The following is a 21,296-nucleotide window of genomic DNA, read 5'->3' as shown; positions in this document are numbered from 1 at the left end:
TAATTGAGAGGCCATGGCATCTGGAGGTGCCATTTCACTATCCCAAAGGAAGAAGAACAGACAACCAATAACCAACATTCTGGGAATTTACAATGATGTACAGATGCAAGAGACCACAAAAGCATCAAGTCATTAAAGGGCTCTAGGATGTTTCATACTTAGGCTTTGGATACCCAGCATACCATGACCCAAAGTTTAAATAAAAGGTTGAATGTGTAAACCTCTTCTGAAGTAATAATTGTTTTTTAAGACGGCTATTTTCCACCGAAGCAGGGTGACCTAAAAACAAAGAAGGAAAACTTTCATCATTCAACACTTTCGCCATCACTCGTACAAAATCACCGTCTTTGCAGAGGTGCCCACATATAACAATTTAGATGTCCATCTAAACTGCCAATATTACAACCCCTCCTTTAAAGTGCAGGCATTGTACTTCCCATTTCCAGGACTCAAGTCTGGCTAGCCGGTTTCCTTGAATCCCTTCACAAAATATTTCCCTGCTCACACTCCAACAGCTAGTGAGGTCCAAAATACTATTCGTCTCCATTCACTCCTAACATGCTCATGCACACTTGCTGGAAGTCCAAACCCCTTGCCCACAAAATCTCCATTACCCCCTCCCAATCTTTCCTAGGATAATGCCTACTCTGCCTTTCTTCCACTACAGATTTATAATCTCTCCAAGTCACTCTGTTCCATTCTCTAAATGACCAGATCACCTCAACAACCCCTCTTCAGCCAATTTCACTGTACTAGTCGACAAAAAACATGAATATTTCGCTAGAACTCCATTTTTTCTATCGAATGGGTGCAAGAAACCACCCATTTATAAATTCAACTATCCAGTACAGTGGTCAGAATTTAGCAATTTTGCCAATTTCACACAAATTTCAAAAGATGCCAATTTCCGAATAGGGTCCAGAATAAACAAGAAAGACATTCCTGGCACTAAAATGACATTTCCTCTAGTCATTAGTCACGTCTCAAGGGCCCTCTTATATCCTTTTGCTTTCCACTTTGAATTTTTATTCTCACAAAAAATATAAGATTTACTGTTATGCAGACTACTGCATTAGTGTAAAAAATGGTATAAATATTATTGGTGCACTTGTAAAAGAATATTAGACTCACCAGTTGACGTGTATTGCACGCTTGGCACGATTTGTTTACTTTTGAAGTTTGGTAAAAATCGAACATTTCTGCTACTTTGAGCTCAATTTCAAGGCACCTTTCATTGTAAAACCAGTCAAACTCATCTCAATTTCTGTAATATGTCTTCCATTCTATAAAATGAGACCAAGAAAACTAGAATACAACAATAAATACCATACGAAAATACACTGCAAAGTCGCTGATTTATTAAAAAAAAATGGTCAAAGTTTTTTTTTTCTCATTATGCACTGTGTGCTGCAGGATTTTTTTTAGACTGTGCACACTGACCACATAGACCCATTCTTTCACATGAAGGCCTACCAGCTTTCTCCCACTAGATTTGAGGCCGCTAGAATTTATGAGTACTAGTACGTCAAAAACCCCTACGCGTAAAACGTACTAGTACGACCAAAACCCTCAAAGGGTTAACCCTTTGAGGGTCGACAGGCCCTCTCCGAAACTCGTTCTCAGGGTCGGCCAAATTTCAAAAAAAAAAATTTATTTTTTTCTTATGAAAAAATAGAGTTTTTTTTTCTAAACATTATAGGATAAACAAAAAAATTTTACCATCAATACTTACGGAGATATGGATGCATGAAGTTTGCAGAAAATGAGCCGCGTATGGCAACAGCGGCGACTGCCGCTCACCCGGTAAACTTTAGTTTACTTGTATTTGAAGGTTTGTTGTTTTTTTCACTATTTAATTTTTTCACATAACTTATGTGGCCTATGAGACCAAAGTAAGGTGCAATGTACATATATACACTTGTTGTATACAACACAATAAGCACACAAACATAATTATCAATATATTGTTTACAAAACTTGTTTACAAAAACAAACAATACAAAACATTGTTTATTATTATTGTTCTATAATATATATACCAATATACAGTCACTGAACATATTCCTATTAGTTCTGCAGCTTGTGGAACTCTGAAACATGGTGTCATACACAATGGTGTTTTATCTTTCTCCCTCATTCTATCTCTTTCAATCTGTCTCTCTCTTTCTATCTGTCTGTCTATCTCTGTCTCACAGGTACACATAAATACAAGTATACATAGTATAAATTACCTAGGATAACCCAAGAAATCCAGACAAAGTGCTATACTCTGCTTGAAGATGTGAGTAAAAGTGATGACACAGTCTTATGGCTCTCTCTGAGACAGAGAGCTAGATGGATAGACAGATAGACAGGGAGCTTGACAGACAGACAAATAGACAGACAGAAATGTTAGTGTACCAGTACCAGTGTACTAGTGTTCCACCCTCCTCCTCCTCTTCTTCCTCTTCCTCCTCTTCCCCCTACTCTTCCTCATACTCTTCCTCTTCCTCCTACTCTTCCTCTTCCTCCTCCTCCTCTTCCTCCTCCTCCTCTTCCTCCTCTTCCTCCTCCTCCTCCTCTTCTTCCTCCTCCTCTTCTTCCTCTTCCTCCTACTCTTCCTCTTCCTCCTACTCTTCCTCCTCCTTCTCCTCTTCTTCCTCTTCCTCCTCTTCCCCCTAATCTTCCTCCTACTATTCCTCTTCCTCCTCCTCTTCCTCTTATTCCTCTTCCTCCTACTCTTCCTCCTACTCTTCCTCTTCCTCCTCCTCCTCTTCCTCCTCCTCCTCTTCTTCCTCTTCCCACTACTCTTCCTCCTTCTCCTTCTCCTTCTCCTCCTCCCCCATAGTGTAAATTACCAGGAGTCGGCAGCTGTCAAAATGACATATTGTCTCATTACTCACTCCCCCCTCCAGCCTGTCAAAACAATGGGGTCGGATGCTGCTTCCCTTCCTCCATTCTATCTAATTATCTTTCTCCCTCATTCTATCTGTCTTTTTATCTCTGTCTCACAGGTACACATAAATACAAGTATACATAGTATAAATTACCTAGGATAACCCAAGAAACCCAGACAAAGTGCTATACTCTGCTTGAAGATGTGAGTAAAAGTGATGACACAGTCTTGTGGCTCTCTGAGACAGAGAGCTAGACGGATAGACAGGGAGCTTGACAGACAGGCAAATAGACAGACAGAAATGTTAGTATACCAGCAGAAACAAAGGGAGGGAGATGTTTATCTCATCTTTTGGCATCAGCTCTACCCTCATTTACCCTCATCAAACGTATGCTTCTAGACTGTTGTATTCTGAGCACCTCTGCAAAAACAGTGATAATGTGCGAGTGTGGTGAAAGTGTTGAATGATGATGAAAGTGTATTTTCTTTTTGGGGATTTTCTTTCTTTTTTGGGTCACCCTGCCTCGGTGGGAGACGGCCGACTTGTTGAAAAAAAAAAAATATATATATATACGTATATACGTATATATATATATTCTTTCTTTCAACACACCGGCCGTATCCCACCGAGGTGGGGTGGCCCAAAAGGAAAAACGAAAGTTTCTCCTTTTACATTTAGTAATATATACAGGAGAAGAGGTTACTAGCCCCTTGCTCCCGGCATTTTAGTTGCCTCTTACAACACGCATGGCTTACGGAGGAAGAATTCTGTTCCACTTCCCCATGGAGATAAGAGGAAATAAACAAGAATAAGAACTAGAAAGAAAATAGAAGAAAACCCAGAGGGGTGTGTATATATGTGCTTGTACATGTATGTGTAGTGTGACCTAAGTGTAAGTAGAAGTAGCAAGACGTACCTGAAATCTTGCATGTTCATGAGACAGAAAAAAGGACACCAGCAATCCTACCATCATGTAAAACAATTACAGGCTTTCGTTTTACACTCACTTGGCAGGACGGTAGTACTTCCCTGGGCGGTTGCTGTCTACCAACCTACTACCTAGGATATATATATATATATATATATATATATATATATATATATATATATATATATATATATATATATATATATATATATATATATATATATATATATATATACGTATATATATATGTGTGTGTGTGTGTGTGTGTGTGTGTGTGTGTGTGTGATTGGTGGAATGATGAACTAAAGGGTGTGATAAAAGAGAAAAAGGTAGCTTATGAGAGGTTTTTACAAAGCAGAAGTGTTATAAGAAGAGCAGAGTATGTGGAGAGTAAAAGAAAGGTAAAGAGAGTGGTGAGAGAGTGCAAAAGGAGAGCAGATGATAGAGTGGGAGAGGCATTGTCAAGAAATTTTAATGAAAATAAGAAAAAAATTTGGAGTGAGTTAAACGAGTTAAGAAAGCCTAGGGAAAGTATGGATTTGTCAGTTAAAAACAGAGTAGGGGAGTTAGTAGATGGGGAGATGGAGGTATTAGGTAGATGGAGACAATATTTTGAGGAACTTTTAAATGTTAAGGAAGAAAGAGAGGCAGTAATTTCATGCACTGGTCAGGGAGGTATATATATATATATTATATATATATTATATATATATATATATTATATATATATATTATATATATATATTATATATATATATTATATATATATTGGTCACACTTCACAGACATGCACATGCATATATATATACATACATCTAGGTTTTTCTCGTTTTTCTACATAGCTCTTGTTCTTCTTTATTTCTTCTATTGTCCATGGGGAAGTGGAAAAGAATCTTTCCTCTGTAAGCCAGGCGTGTCGTATGAGGCAACTAAAATGCCGGGAGCAATGGGCTAGTAACCCCTTCTCCTGTAGACATTTACTAAAAAAGAGAAAAAGAAGAACTTTATAAAACTGGGATGCTTGAATGTGCGTGGATGTAGTGCGGATGACAAGAAACATGATTGCTGATGTTATGAATGAAAAGAAGTTGGATGTCCTGGCCCTAAGCGAAACAAAGCTGAAGGGGGTAGGGGAGTTTCGGTGGGGGGAAATAAATGGGATTAAATCTGGAGTATCTGAGAGAGTTAGAGCAAAGGAAGGGGTAGGAGTAATGTTGAATGATCAGTTATGGAAGGAGAAAAGAGAATATGAATGTGTAAATGCAAGAATTATGTAGATTAAAGTAAAGGTTGGATGCGAGAAGTGGGTCATAATAAGTGTGTATGCCCCTGGAGAAGAGAGGAATGCAGAGGAGAGAGAGAGATTTTGGGAGATGTTAAGTGAATGTATAGGAGCCTTTGAACCAAGTGAGAGAGTAATTGTGGTAGGGGACCTGAATGCTAAAGTAGGAGAAACTTTTAGAGAGGGTGTGGTAGGTAAGTTTGGGGTGCCAGGTGTAAATGATAATGGGAGCCCTTTGATTGAACTTTGTATAGAAAGGGGTTTAGTTATAGGTAATACATATTTTAAGAAAAAGAGGATAAATAAGTATACAAGATACGATGTAGGGCGAAATGACAGTAGTTTGTTGGATTATGTATTGGTAGATAAAAGACTGTTGAGTAGACTTCAGGATGTACATGTTTATAGAGGGGCCACAGATATATCAGATCACTTTCTAGTTGTAGCTACACTGAGAGTAAAAGGTAGATGGGATACAAGGAGAATAGAAGCATCAGGGAAGAGAGAGGTGAAGGTCTATAAACTAAAAGAGGAGGCAGTTAGGGAAAGATATAAACAGCTATTGGAGGATAGATGGGCTAATGAGAGCATAGGCAATGGGGTCGAAGAGGTATGGGGTAGGTTTAAAAAAGTAGTGTTAGAGTGTTGAGCAGAAGTTTATGGTTACAGGAAAGTGGGTGCGGGAGGGAAGAGGAGCGATTGGTGGAATGATGATGTAAAGAGAGTAGTAAGGGAGAAAAAGTTAGCATATGAGAAGTTTTTACAAAGTAGAAGTGATGCAAGGAGGGAAGAGTATATGGAGAAAAAGAGAGAGGTTAAGAGAGTGGTGAAGCAATGTAAAAAGAGAGCAAATGAGAGAGTGGGTGAGATGTTATCAACAAATTTTGTTGAAAACAAGAAAAAGTTTTGGAGTGAGATTAACAAGTTAAAAAAGCCTAGAGAACAAATGGATTTGTCAGTTAAAAATAGGAGAGGAGAGTTATTAAATGGAGAGTTAGAGGTATTGGGAAGATGGAGGGAATATTTTGAGGAATTGTTAAATGTTGATGAAGATAGGGAAGCTGTGATTTCGTGTATAGGGCAAGGAGGAATAACATCTTGTAGGAGTGAGGAAGAGCCAGTTGTGAGTGTGGGAGAAGTTCGTGAGGCAGTAGGTAAAATGAAAGGGGGTAAGGCAGCCGGGATTGATGGGATAAAGATAGAAATGTTAAAAGCAGGTGGGGATATAGTTTTGGAGTGGTTGGTGCAATTATTTAATAAATGTATGGAAGAGGGTAAGGTACCTAGGGATTGGCAGAGAGCATGCATAGTTCCTTTGTATAAAGGCAAAGGGGATAAAAGAGAGTGCAAAAATTATAGGGGGATAAGTCTTTTGAGTATACTTGGTAAAGTGTATGGTAGAGTTATAATTGAAAGAATTAAGAGTAAGACGGAGAATAGGATAGCAGATGAACAAGGAGGCTTTAGGAAAGGTAGGGGGTGTGTGGACCAGGTGTTTACAGTGAAACATATAAGTGAACAGTATTTAGATAAGGCTAAAGAGGTCTTTGTGGCATTTATGGATTTGGAAAAGGCGTATGACAGGGTGGATAGGGGGGCAATGTGGCAGATGTTGCAAGTGTATGGTGTAGGAGGTAGGTTACTGAAAGCAGTGAAGAGTTTTTATGAGGATAGTGAGGCTCAAGTTAGAGTATGTAGGAAAGAGGGAAATTATATCCCAGTAAAAGTAGGCCTTAGACAAGGATGTGTGATGTCACCGTGGTTGTTTAATATAGTATTTATAGATGGGGTTGTAAGAGAAGTAAATGCGAGGGTCTTGGCAAGAGGCGTGGAGTTAAAAGATAAAGAATCACACTCAAAGTGGGAGTTGTCACAGCTGCTCTTTGCTGATGACACTGTGCTCTTGGGAGATTCTGAAGAGAAGTTGCAGAGATTGGTGGATGAATTTGGTAGGGTGTGCAAAAGAAGAAAATTAAAGGTGAATACAGGAAAGAGTAAGGTTATGAGGATAACAAAAAGATTAGGTGATGAAAGATTGGATATCAGATTGGAGGGAGAGAGTATGGAGGAGGTGAACGTATTCAGATATTTGGGAGTGGACGTGTCAGCGGATGGGTCTATGAAAGATGAGGAGAATCATAGAATTGATGAGGGAAAAAGAGTGAGTGGCGCACTTAGGAGTCTGTGGAGACAAAGAACTTTGTCCTTGGAGGCAAAGAGGGGAATGTATGAGAGTATAGTTTTACCAACGCTCTTATATGGGTGTGAAGCGTGGGTGATGAATGTTGCAGCGAGGAGAAGGCTGGAGGCAGTGGAGATGTCTTGTGTGAGGGCAATGTGTGGTGTGAATATAATGCAGAGAATTCGTAGTTTGGAAGTTAGGAGGAGGTGCGGGATTACCAAAACTGTTGTCCAGAGGGCTGAGGAAGGGTTGTTGAGGTGGTTCGGACATGTAGAGAGAATGGAGCGAAACAGAATGACTTCAAGAGTGTATCAGTCTGTAGTGGAAGGAAGGCGGGGTAGGGGTCGGCCTAGGAAAGGTTGGAGGGAGGGGGTAAAGGAGGTTTTGTGTGCGAGGGGCTTGGACTTCCAGCAGGCATGCGTGAGCGTGTTTGATAGGAGTGAATGGAGACAAATGGTTTTTAATACTTGACGTGCTGTTGGAGTGTGAGCAAAGTAACATTTATGAAGGGGTTCAGGGAAACTGGCAGGCCAGACTTGAGTCCTGGAGATGGGAAGTACAGTGCCTGCACTCTGAAGGAGGGGTGTTAATGTTGCAGTTTAAAAACTGTAGTGTAAAGCACCCTTCTGGCAAGACAGTGATGGAGTGAATGATGGTGAAAGTTTTTCTTTTTCGGGCCACCCTGCCTTGGTGGGAATCGGCCAGTGTGATAATAAAAAAAAATATATACTGTATATATATATATATATATACGTATATGAGAGAGAGAGATTCTGGGAAATGTTGAGTGAATGCGTGGGGAGTTTTGAATCAAGTGTTAGAGTAATGGTGGTTGGGGATTTCAGTGCTAAAGTGGGTAAAAATGTTATGGAGGGAGTAGTAGGTAAATTTGGGGTGCCAGGGGTAAATGTAAATGGGGAGCCTTTAATTGAGCTATGTGCAGAAAGAAATTTGGTAATAAGTAATACATATTTTATGAAAAAGAGGATAAATAAATATACAAGGTATGATTTAGCACGTAATGAAAGTAGTTTGTTAGATTATGTATTGGTGGATAAAAGGTTGATGGGTAGGCTCCAGGATGTACATGTTTATAGAGGGGCAACTGATATATCAGATCATTATTTAGTTGTAGCTACAGTTAGAGTAAGAGGTAGATGGGAAAAGAGGAAGGTGGCAACAACAAGAAAGAGGGAGGTGAAAGTGTATAAACTAAGGGAGGAGGAAGTTCGGGCGAGATATAAGCGACTATTGGCAGAAAGGTGGGCTAGTGCAAAGATGAGTAGTGGGGGGGTTCAAGAGGGTTGGAATAGTTTTAAAAATGCAGTATTAGAATGTGGGGCAGAAGTTTGTGGTTATAGGAGCGTGGGGGCAGGAGGAAAGAGGAGTGATTGGTGGAATGATGAAGTAAAGGGTGTGATAAAAGAGAAAAAGGTAGCTTACGAGAGGTTTTTACAAAGCAGAAGTGTTATAAAAAGAGCAGAGTATATGGAGAGTAAAAGAAAGGTGAAGAGAGTGGTGAGAGAGTGCAAAAGGAGAGCAGATGAAAGAGTGGGAGAGGCACTGTCAAGAAATTTTAATGAAAATAAAAAAAAAATTTGGTGTGAGTTAAATAAGTTAAGAAAGCCTAGGGAAAGTATGGATTTGTCCGTTAAAAACAGAGTAGGGGAGTTAGTAGATGGGGAGAGGGAGGTATTAGGTAGATGGCGAGAATATTTTGAGGAACTTTTAAATGTTGAGGAAGAAAGTGAGGCGGTAATTTCATGCACTGGCCAGGGAGGTATACCATCTTTTAGGAGTGAAGAAGAGCAGAATGTAAGTGTGGTGGAGGTACGTGAGGCATTACGTAGAATGAAAGGGGGTAAAGCAGCTGGAACTGATGGGATCATGACAGAAATGTTAAAAGCAGGGGGGGATATAGTGTTGGAGTGGTTGGTACTTTTGTTTAATAAATGTATGAAAGAGGGGAAGGTACCTAGGGATTGGCGGAGAGCATGTATAGTCCCTTTATATAAAGGGAAAGGGGACAAAAGAGATTGTAAAAATTATAGAGGAATAAGTTTACTGAGTATACCAGGAAAAGTATACGGTAGGGTTATAATTGAAAGAATTAGAGGTAAGACAGAATGTAGAATTGCGGATGAGCAAGGAGGCTTCAGAGTGGGTAGGGGATGTGTAGATCAAGTGTTTACATTGAAGCATATATGTGAACAGTATTTAGATAAAGGTAGGGAAGTTTTTATTGCATTTATGGATTTAGAAAAGGCATATGATAGAGTGGATAGAGGAGCAATGTGGCAGATGTTGCAAGTTTATGGAATAGGTGGTAAGTTACTAAATGCTGTAAAGAGCTTTTATGAGGATAGTGAGGCTCAGGTTAGGGTGTGTAGAAGAGAGGGAGAATACTTCTCGGTAAAAGTAGGTCTTAGACAGGGATGTGTAAAGTCACCATGGTTGTTTAATATATTTATAGATGGGGTTGTAAAAGAAGTAAATGCTAGGGTGTTCGGGAGAGGGGTGGGATTAAATAATGGGGAATCAAATTCAAAATGGGAATTGACACAGTTACTTTTTGCTGATGATACTGTGCTTATGGGAGATTCTAAAGAAAAATTGCAAAAGTTAGTGGATGAGTTTGAGAATGTGTGTAAAGGTAGAAAGTTGAAAGTGAACATAGAAAAGAGTAAGGTGATGAGGGTATCAAATGATTTAGATAAAGAAAAATTGGATATCAAATTGGGGAGGAGGAGTATGGAAGAAGTGAATGTTTTCAGATACTTGGGAGTTGACGTGTCAGCGGATGGATTTATGAAGGATGAGGTTAATCATAGAATTGATGAGGGAAAAAAGGTGAGTGGTGCGTTGAGGTATATGTGGAGTCAAAAAACGTTATCTATGGAGGCAAAGAAGGGAATGTATGAAAGTATAGTAGTACCAACACTCTTATATGGATGTGAAGCTTGGGTGGTAAATGCAGCAGCGAGGAGACGGTTGGAGGCAGTGGAGATGTCCTGTCTAAGGGCAATGTGTGGTGTAAATATTATGCAGAAAATTCGGAGTGTGGAAATTAGGAGAAGGTGTGGAGTTAATAAAAGCATTAGTCAGAGGGCAGAAGAGGGGTTGTTGAGGTGGTTTGGTCATTTAGAGAGAATGGATCAAAGTAGAATGACATGGAAAGCATATAAATCTATAGGGGAAGGAAAGAGGGGTAGGGGTCATCCTCGAAAGGGTTGGAAAGAAGGGGTAAAGGAGGTTTTGTGGGCGAGGGGCTTGGACTTCCAGCAAGCGTGCATGAGCGTGTTAGATAGGAGTGAATGGAGACGAATGATACTTGGGACCTGACGATCTGTTGGAGTGTGAGCAGGGTAATATTTAGTGAAGGGATTCAGGGAAACCGGTTATTTTCATATAGTCGGACTTGAGTCCTGGAAATGGGAAGTACAATGCCTGCACTTTAAAGGAGTGGTTTGGGATATTGGCAGTTTGGAGGGATATGTTGTGTATCTTTATACGTATATGCTTCTAAACTGTTGTGTTCTGAACACCTCTGCAAAAGCAGTGATAATGTGTGAGTGTGGTGAAAGTGTTGAATGATGATGAAAGTATTTTCTTTTTGGGGATTTTCTTTCTTTTTTGGGTCACCCTGCCTCGGTGGGAGACGACCGACTTGTTGAAAAAAAAAAAATGAAATTTCATGCACTCTTGAATGATCACCTGACTTTATTAGCTAGCTATTTTAAATTTGTATAATGAGTGACTGTTTATATTGATGTAACATTTTTACATGATGAACTGGCTACTTGTTTCTTCTCTGAGGTTATGTGGTTGTTCATCAACATAGGTTTATTTTTACTACTCATCTGAAATTATATTATTACTGTAAATTTATTTATTTTCTTAACACATCGGCCTATTCCCACCAAGGCAGGGTGGCCCAAATAAGAAAAACTTTCATCATTTACTCCATTACTGTCTTGCCAGAGGGGTGCTTTACACTACAGTTATAAAACTGCATCAGTAACACCCCTCCTTCAGAGTGCAGACACTGTACTTTTCATCTCCAGGAATCAAGTCTGGCCTGCCGGTTTTCCTGAATCCCTTCATAAATGTTACTTTGCTTACACTCCAACAGCATGTCAAGTTCTAAAATCCATTTGTCTCCATTCACTCCTGTCAAATATGCTCATGCATGCTTTCTGGAAGTCCAAGCCCCTTGCACACAAAACCTCCTTCCAACCTTTCCTAGGCTGACCCCTGCCCCGCCTTCCCTCCACTACAGATTTATACACTCGAAGTCATTCTGTTTAGTTCCATTCTCTGTACATATCCGAACCACCTCAACAACCCCTACTCACCCCTCTGGATAATAGTTTTGGTAATCCCACACTTCCTCCTAATTTCCAAACTATGAATCCTCTGCATTATATTCACACCACACTTTGCCCTCAGACATGACATCTCCACTGCCTCCAGCCTTCTCCTCGTTGCAGCTTTCACCACCCATACTTCACACCCACATAAGAGTGTTGGTATGACTATACTCTCATACATTCCCCTCTTTGCTTCCATGGACAAAGTTCTTTGTCTCCACAGACTGCTAAGTGCACCACTCACCCCTTTTCCCCTCATCAGTTCTATAATTCACCTCATCCTTCATAGACCCATCTGCTGACACGTCCACTTCTAAGTATGTATCTGAATACAGTGGATCCTTCGTGACCTTGTTTGTATGCCGAGTCAATTTTCCTCATTTAAATTAATTGAAATGGCATTAATCGGTTCCAGCGGAATTCCTGCTCTCAGGAGGCATGACAAAATACTTCAGTATGATCTAATATCAACTCTATGGCTTATTTATAGTATATCACAATTCATCTGATTTCATCATCACTCAAGGAATGAACAACAGGTGCGTCATTGTCAATGTTCAGCATTTCTTCAATGTCAGTTTCCTGTAACTCCATTAGCACACAAGTCAAGGTGAATAAATAGAATTGTCAATGCTTATTGCTTGGGTACGTTTATTCTGTTAGTGGGTTGGATCTGTAAAGGACCTGCCTAGTATGGGCCAACAGGCCTACTGCAGTGTTCCTCCTTTCTTATGTTATTATGTACCCACGACATCAGTCATACCCAGCCCCTCCCACTCACATATTTGTCCAATCTCTCTTTAGAGCTACCCAAGGTTCTATCAAAGCTAAAACCTTGGGTAGTTTCAAATTTAGGTTGGATAAATACATGAGTGAGTGGGGTTGGATTTGGGACTTGGATGAGAGTAAATAGAATTATTAAAGCTTATTGCTTGGGTAGCATTTATTCTGTCAGTGGGCTGGATTTGTGAAGGACCTGCCAAGTATGGTCCAACAAGCCTGCTGCAGTGTTCCTCCTTTCTTATGTTCTTACGTTGATGAGTGGAACAATCTGCATAGTATGGTTATTGACGCTAAAACATTGGGTAGTTTCAAATTTGTGTAGGATAAATACATGAGTGAGATTAGATTAGAGTTGCTAATGAAAAAGACCAATCCAAAGGGGTTCTTCCAAGTGTATAGGACGAAGGTGAAGGAAAAAGTAGGACCTCTGAAAATTGGGAATGGACAGCTGACGGATAACAAACAGGAAATGTGTTCCTTATTTAACCCTTAAATGGTCCAAACGTATATATATGTTTTTTCAACATTTGAAAGCATGTAAAAAAATGTAGATATTCTTTCTTGTTTTACATTTGAAAATGTGTAAAAAAACTTTTATCTACATGTTTTTTTGTTATATTTGAAAATATGTAAAAAAAAACGTAGATCTACTTTTGGAGCACTACGGATTTGAACGTCAATCTGTTTGGACTGTTTAAGGGTTAATGACTATTTTTTGTCAGTTTTTACACAGAAAGGCATGAATGAGATTCCAAAAATTAACAGTTATTCAGTTCCTGATGAATTCAAATTAACTAATATTACTGTCATGAGGGACATGGTTATCAAACAGATAAACTGAAGCAAAATAAGTCCCCGGGGCCCGATGAGTTGTTTTCCAGGGTACTTAAGGAATGCAAGATGGGACTTAGTCAGCCATTAACGAGTGTGTTTAATGCATCCATCCTTACTGGTGTTGTGCCAGGGTTGTGGAAGATGGCTAATGTGGTTCCTATACAGTGGACCCTCGACCAACGGCTTTAATCCATTCCAAAGAGCTAGCCTTTAGTCGAATTAGTCGTTAGTCAAATTAATTTTTCCCATGAGAAATAATGGAAATTGAATCAATCCGTTCCAGACACCCAAAAGTATTAAACAAAATAATTTTTTTTTACATGAAATATACATTTCCCTACACAGAAACGAATGGTACATACAAAATAAACAATAATTAAATGCCACTAACCTTTATTGTGGAGTTGTAGGTTTTCTATTGTTTGGAAGGGGAATCCCCTTCCATAAAGACTCAGCTACCAAGTCCTTTGGTGGGGTTACCTCCCTTCTTGGTTTTTTAATGCCACTAGGACCAGCTTGAGAGTCACTGGACCCCTGTCGCACAGAATGTCTGTCCAGAGAGCTCTGTTTCTCACCTGCCCTTAGGATTTCCTTAAAATGGGACACAAGAGTGTCATTGTACATGTTGCCAATATGGCTTGCAACAGCTGTGGCAGGATAAAATTCATTCATCCTTTGTAAACATTGTACACTGCACCAGCTCTTCCACATCCTCGCCACAAACCTCCAACAACATGTACTTCCCCAGTGACACACTTGATTCCACAACTGGCATAGGCTCCTGAGGGTTAGCCACAAACCCTTCAAAATCCCTCTTGTACACATTGTGGCCACAGTTTCCTCCAAGCAGAGTTCAAAGTCTTGCAAGTCACTCTCTCCCAAGCCTTACCTATAAGGTTTATGCAACTGAGGATGTTGAAGTGATCTTTCCAAAACTCTCTTAGGGTCAATTCAGTTTCTGAGGTCACTTCAAAGCACTTTTTGAAACACTGCTTTTGTGTAGAGTTTTTTGAAGTTTGAAATGACCTGCTGGTCCATGGGCTGGAGGAGAGGAATAGTATTAGGAGGTAAAAACAGGTCATGTGATCATTAGATGAGTGACATGAGCAAATTTGCTGATGATACAAAGATAGGCCATATGACTCATTCTGAGGAGGATAGCAATGAACTCCAGGAAAATTTGGACAAATTAATGTCTTGGTCTGAAAAATGGCAGATGAAGTTCAGTGTGGATAAGTGTAAGGTACTAGTCGTAATAATGTTGGTAGAATTACTTTGTGAAAACTTTTCATATGCTAACTTTTTCTCCCTTACTACTCTCTTTACATCATCATTCCACCAATAGCTCTTCTTCCCTTCCGCACTCACTTTCCTGTAATCACAAACTTCTGCTGAACACTCTAACACTACATTCTTAAACCTACCCCATACATCTTCAAGCCCATTGCCTATACTCTCGCTAGCCCATCTATCCTCTAATAGTTGTTTATATCTTACCCTAACTGCCTCCTCTTTTAGTTTATAAACCTTCGCCTCTCTCTTGCTGCTTCTATTTTCCTTGTATCCCATCTGCCTTTTACTCTCACTGTAGCTACAACTAAAAAGTGATGTGATATATCTGTGGCCCCTCTATAAACATGCACATCCTGAAGTCTACTCAACAAACTACTGTCATTTAGCCCTGTATCATATCTTGTATACTTATCCTCTTTTTCCTAAAATATGTATCACCTATAACTAAACCCCTTTCTATACAAGGTTCAATCAAAGGGCCTCCATTATCATTTACACCTGGCACCCCAAACTTACCTACCACACCCTCTCTAAATGTTTCTCCTACTTTAGCATTTAGATCCCTACCACAATTACTCTCTCACTTGGTTCAAAGGTTCTTAGACATTTGCTTAACATCTCCCAAAATCTCTCTTTCTCTCCTCTACACTCCTCTCTTCTCCAGGTGCATACACACTTATTATGACCCACTTTTTGTATCTGACCCTTATTTTAATCCACATAATCCTTGAATTTACACATTTATATTCCCTCTTCTCCTTCCATAACTGATCCTTCAAAATTATTGCTACCCCTTCCTTAGCTCTAACTCTCTCAGATACTCCTGACTTAATCCCATTTATTTCTCCCCACTGAAACTCACCCACCCCCTTCAGCTTTGTTTTGCTTAGGGCCAGGACATCCAACTTCTTTTCATTCATAACATCAGCAGTCATCTCTTAACATCCGCACTACATCCATTACTGTAAAGTAATAATATAATTTCAGATATGTAGCAATGGTATATACACTCTTATATGAATATATTGAATATCATTGCATTAGTGAATAGACTGGCTTAGCATGTCTGATTTTGGTCCAATTTGTGTTAGACAAACCTTAATTATATAGGCTAGGTTTCTTGGAAGTACAGCCTCTTCTTGCTTAACAACGGAGTTTCATTCCTAAGACCACGTTGTTAAACGAATTCGTTGCTAAGTGAGGAGCATACTATAATGGTAATGGGTTTGTGCCAACCATCTTTGATATTGTTTTTATGTCACCTTTGCACCATTTACAACATTTCTGGTACATTTTTAAATGTTTATACAGTAGTGTACTGTACAGTGGACCCCCAGATATCATAGTCATCGGATTTCACCCCACGCGTTCATATGATACATTTCGTAATATTCCATTCTTTTTAGTGCTTGCAACTGCTAAATAAGCCACCACGGGCCTAAAGAAAATTCCTAGTGCCAGCCAGCCATTTGGTAAAGGGCTGAGAGAGAGGGAAGAATGTGCCTCCTTCAGTGATTCTGCGATATGTACAATACTAAAGCAGCAGGAGTCGATAAAGGCTATAGCACCACCCAGCAATAAAGTGTAGCATTAACTGTGTAGCAAGTTAAGCAATTAATCAATAGAAAAAGGACAGCATGAAACTGACTCCTCCAATGTTGGAGATATATAGGGCTACTGACTAACACTGCCGCCATCACCACCATGTAAGGCTTATCTTTCAGTGGCCCTTACACACCCAACAACAAACAATACCACAACATGCTCGTCACATATGTAATGACATATTTTATTAATTCTTGAGTATATATGTTTCTTTGTTATTAATCTTGTTTATCATGTCATATTAGATGAGTTGTGCTAGATAAATAAGCCACAGAGTTGATGTTAGTGTCATATTGAAGGACTATCTTGTCCTGTTTCCCAACACACTCCCCTGTAACTGCCACAATTCCTAACATTCGCCAGAAACAGACCTCTCTGAAACACTTTTTTTGAGTGACGGGTCCAGTGACTCTCAAGCTGGTTCTAGTGGCATTAAAAAACAAAGAAGGGAAGTAACCCCAGAAAAGGACTTGGTACCTGAAGTCTTTATGGAAGGGGATTTCCCTTCCAAACAGTAATTTCTCCATCCTCTCCCCTCCTCCTGTCTTCAATACATTAAGAAGAGTCTTCAGTGAAGGTAGGTGTCATGTTATTATTGTTTTATTCTTCATGTCTCATTGTTTTCTGTGTATATTTCATGTAAAAAAAATATTTTTTTAATACTTTTGGGTGTCTGGAACGAATTAATTGGATTTACATTATTTCTTATGGGAACAATGAATTTGGAAATCGTCAAATTCGACTTGAGTCATACTCTGGAGTGGATTAATTACGATAACCGAGGGTCCACTGTATATTGAAATAAACAGAATTCAGAAATCAGCTCTAATATACATTATTTAGGTATAAATACTAGTCAGAGAGCCCTGGAGGTGGGAAGTACAGTGTCTGCACTCTAAAGGAAGGGTTTGGGACATTTGCTGTTTGGAGGAGCAGCTGAACTGTCGTATCTGCACGCCTCTGCCAAGACAATGATAGTGTGAATGATGATGAAAGTGTTTCTTTGTCGGGTCACCCTGCCTCGGTGAGAGACAGCCAGCATGTTAGACGAAGGGTGAGGGGAGACCTGATCGAAGTGTATAAGTGGAAGATGGGTGTTAGTAAGGGGGATATTAACAAGGTCTTGAGGATATCTCTCCAAGAGAGAACCTGCAGTAATGGATTTAAATTGGATAAGTTTAGATTTAGAAAGGACATAGGAAAGTATTGGTTTGGAAATAGGGTAGTTGATGAGTGGAACAGTCTACCTAGTTGGGTTATTGAGGCTGGGACTTTGGGTAGTTTCAAATTTAGGTTGGATAAGTACATGAGTGGGAGGGGTTGGATTTGAGTGGGACTTGCACATCGGAGCTTGTTTCTTGGGTGGCATTGAAAATTGGGTTCGTCAAATGTTTGTTAGTGGGATGAATTGTAAAGGACCTGCCTAGTATAGGCCAACAGGCCTGCTGCAGTGTTCCTCCTTTCTTATGTTCTTATGTTAAAAAAAAATTAGTTGTCTCATGGATCAAGTGGTAGCACATCTGAATCACATCAGAATGCCCTAGGTTGATCCCAGGATGAGTGGACATATTGGGCATGTTTCTTTACACTTGTTACCCTGTTAACCCAGCAGTAAGTAGATACCCATGTGTTAGCTGACTATTATGGGTTAGATCCAAGTATTTAATTTAATTTAATAATTGATTAGACATATGATTTATTTTTGTTTACCATCAGGTCCTGTGGGAGAAAAGGGTTATAAGGGCATACAAGGTGAAAGTGGAGCCGTTGGATTTTCTGGTCCTAAAGGTCTTCGAGGTGATAGCTTTCCAGGAACAACAGGAGCAAAAGGATATCCAGGACTAACTGGAGATCCTGGTCGTGTTGGGATTAAAGGTGCACCGGGACGTGATGGTATTCCTGGAGCAAATGTAAACATTTTTAAACTTTTTTAATATTATTTGTAATGAAATTAAGATATACTTATAAAGAATTTGGAATTTTTAGCTTAACCCATAAATGGTCCAAGCAGATCTACGTTTTTTTTACATATTTTCAAATATAAAAAAAAAAAAAGTAGATCAAAGTTTTTTTACACATTTTCAAATGTAAAAACACAAAAAGAAGATCTGCTTTTTTTACATACTTTCAAATGTTGAAGAAACGTATATATACGTTTGGAACATTTACGGGTTAAGATACCTATGCATAGCTTTAACTATACACTTGTTCATTATATTGTGCTTAGATTTGTATATCATATCTAATTACAGGATATCTTTCAATACACAGTCTCGAATAAAAAGAGTATGGATGAAGTGATGCATTTAGATAATTGGGAGTGGACATGTTGGCAGATGGGTCTATGAAAGACAAAGTGAATTACAGAAATAGAGATGATTTTGATTAGTTTGAGTACTGAAAATAGCTTGAAACTGAGCTCAGAGTAGAGGAAATATTTGATTTTTGCTGATATTCAAGCATAAAAGTGTCACTTGTCCAATAGATGTCCGACTGGTGGGTCTAATATGCGTTCACGAATGTGCCAATATTGTTTATACAATTATTACATTATTGCATAACAGTAAATCTTCTATTTTTTTGTGTAAATAAAAATTCTTTTTGTGAATAAAAAATCAAAATGGAATTCATGTGTAAAGTCTGGGACTGTAACTAATGAACAGAGGAAATGTTATTTTAGTTCCAGGAATGACTGCATTGTTTATTCTGGACCTTATTTTGAAGTTGGATTATTTTGAAATTTGCATGAAATTGGCCACATTACCAGTTTCTGATTACTCTATTGGGTAATTGAAATAGTTGACTGGGGGATTTCTTGTGCTCAGTCAGTAGAATGGAAGACATATTAGTGAAGTAGCTAAGAATTTGGTCAACTGAAACAATATAATTGCCCTAAAATAGGACTCAAAGTTGGCAAAATTGCCAATGCATAAATATCACTGACAGCAAAATTTGTAAAAGCATAAATTTGTCAGTTTTCCATCAAAATTTGTACTGTTTGTTTTATTACCTTCAGAAAAAGATTCTTTACCATTCCATAAGAAAAAATATAAAATCTTTTTGAAAATTCTTGGACATTGTGGACAAGTTTCAGATCAGGGATCCAGACTGCAAAAGGGTTAATGGTAAGTTTTTTCTGCAAGGTTTTACTACACACTTGGGGCAGATACTTCATGTATCCATTCAGTGAACTGCCTTGTTACCCAACCTTCACGATTAGCCCTCCACATTACACTGAGTTTACTTTTTATCACACTCATTTTCTTAAATACCCTTGGATTTTCGAAATGGTAGACTAACAACAGTTTAATTTTGCAGTCCCCACTGGCATTACCACACAACAAGAGTGTTAGCCTGTCTTTCTTGGGCTTGTGTCCTGGTAATGATTTTTCGCCTTGTGTGTTGTAGGTTCTTTTGAAAATATGTGTGAACTGCCTCCTTGTGGGATGCTCATCCTGGCAAGTACTGTCGACACAGACATCCTGAGATTAGTCGTCTTGGTCTCGCAAGTGGCTTTTAGGACACATTTCCACATGTAGATTGATCTCCCAGAAAATTCCTACCCAGATGCACAAAGGACTGACTGACTTGGAGGTGGAGATTGTTACTAGAAATCCTCTCATTCTACCCAAGCAAACCTAGATACCTCTGGTCCCTCTCTTCAAGACACAAAGTGCAGTGAAAGACTTATTTCCTGCAAGTATTCAGATGGTACAGTAGGGCCCCACTTATACAGAAGGTTATGTTCTAGGCTGCTGCCATAAAGCGGAAATCGACGTAAAATGGAACACCCTTTCTTTCCACTTATAAATGCATATAAATACTAGATAATAAGTACACTAATGTATATTAAGTTAGCAATAGAACTAGGCATTAAAAAACAATAGAAAAGTAAAATACACATAGAGTACACTCATTACTTACCTTAAAATATTTGTAGTCTTAATGTAGGGTGAGATGAGTAGTATTTATTGTAAGAAATCAAGTGTGGTATGTATGGTAGCCAGCCAGGCTACCATACATGCCACACTTTTATAGTGCCGTGTAAGCTCACGGCACTATAAAATGTTGTATAATTATATTATTACTATCAATAAAGGTTATCTAATTATCATATTTATTCCAGAATAATATTAGGTATTTAGGTAGTAGGTTGGTAGACAGCAACCACCCAGGGAGGTACTACCGTCCTGCCAAGTGAGTGTAAAACGAAAGCCTGTGATTGTTTTACATGATGGTAGGATTGCTGATGTCTTTTGTCTGTCTCATAAATATGCAAGATTACAGGCATGTCTTGCTACTTCTACTTTCACTTAGGTCACACTACACATACATGTACACATTTATTTATACACACTCATCTGAGTTTTCTTTGATTTTATCTTAATAGTTCTTGGTCTTATTAATTTTCCTTTTATATCCATGGGGAAGTGGAATAAGAATCTTTCCTCCGTAAGCCATGCGTGTTGTAAAAGTCAACTAAAATGCCGGGAACAATGGGCTAGTAACCCCTTTTCCTGTAAAGATTACTAAAAAGAATAAGAAGAAGAAAATTGTCAAAGTGGGAAGTCTGAATGTGCGTGGATGTTGTGCAGATGATAAGAAAGAGATGATTGTGGATGTTATGAATGAGAAGAAGCTGGATGTCCTGGCTTTAAGTGAAACAAAGCTGAAGGGGGTGGGAGAGTTTCAGTGGAGAGGAATAAATGGGATTAGGTCAGGGGTTTCAAATAGAGTTAGAGCTAAAGAAGGAGTAGCAATAATGTTGAAGGATAAGCTATGGCAGGAAAAGAGGGACTATAAATGTATTAATTCAAGGATTATGTGGAGTAAAATAAAGATTGGATGTGAAAAGTGGGTTATAATAAGCGTGTATGCACCTGGAGAAGAGAGAAGTGTAGAGGAGAGAGAGAGATTTTGGGAAATGTTGAGTGAATGCGTGGGGAGTTTTGAATCAAGTGTGAGAGTAATGGTGGTTGGGGATTTCAATGCTAAAGTGGGTAAAAATGTTATGCAGGGAGTAGTAGGTAAATTTGGGGTGCCAGGGGTAAATGTAAATGGGGAGCCTTTAATTGAGCTATGTGTAGAAAGAAATTTGGTAATAAGTAATACATATTTTATGAAAAAGAGGATAAATAAATAT

General features: G+C 39.0%; 1 protein-coding gene across 1 annotated transcript in view; it reads left to right on the top strand.

Moving 5' to 3' along the window:
- Positions 1 to 21,296, top strand: part of LOC128703688 (collagen alpha-2(IV) chain) — a 208,302-nt gene that overhangs the window by 78,958 nt on the left and 108,048 nt on the right. The window contains exon 14 of the mRNA XM_070101287.1: positions 17,870 to 18,063. Within this exon, the coding sequence (XP_069957388.1) occupies positions 17,870 to 18,063 (194 nt within the window). The remainder of the gene's footprint in view (positions 1 to 17,869; positions 18,064 to 21,296) is intronic.

Source organism: Cherax quadricarinatus, chromosome 76, assembly GCF_038502225.1.
Source record: "Cherax quadricarinatus isolate ZL_2023a chromosome 76, ASM3850222v1, whole genome shotgun sequence".
Lineage (NCBI taxonomy): Eukaryota > Metazoa > Arthropoda > Malacostraca > Decapoda > Parastacidae > Cherax > Cherax quadricarinatus.
This window is presented reverse-complemented; position numbering and strand designations above follow the sequence as displayed.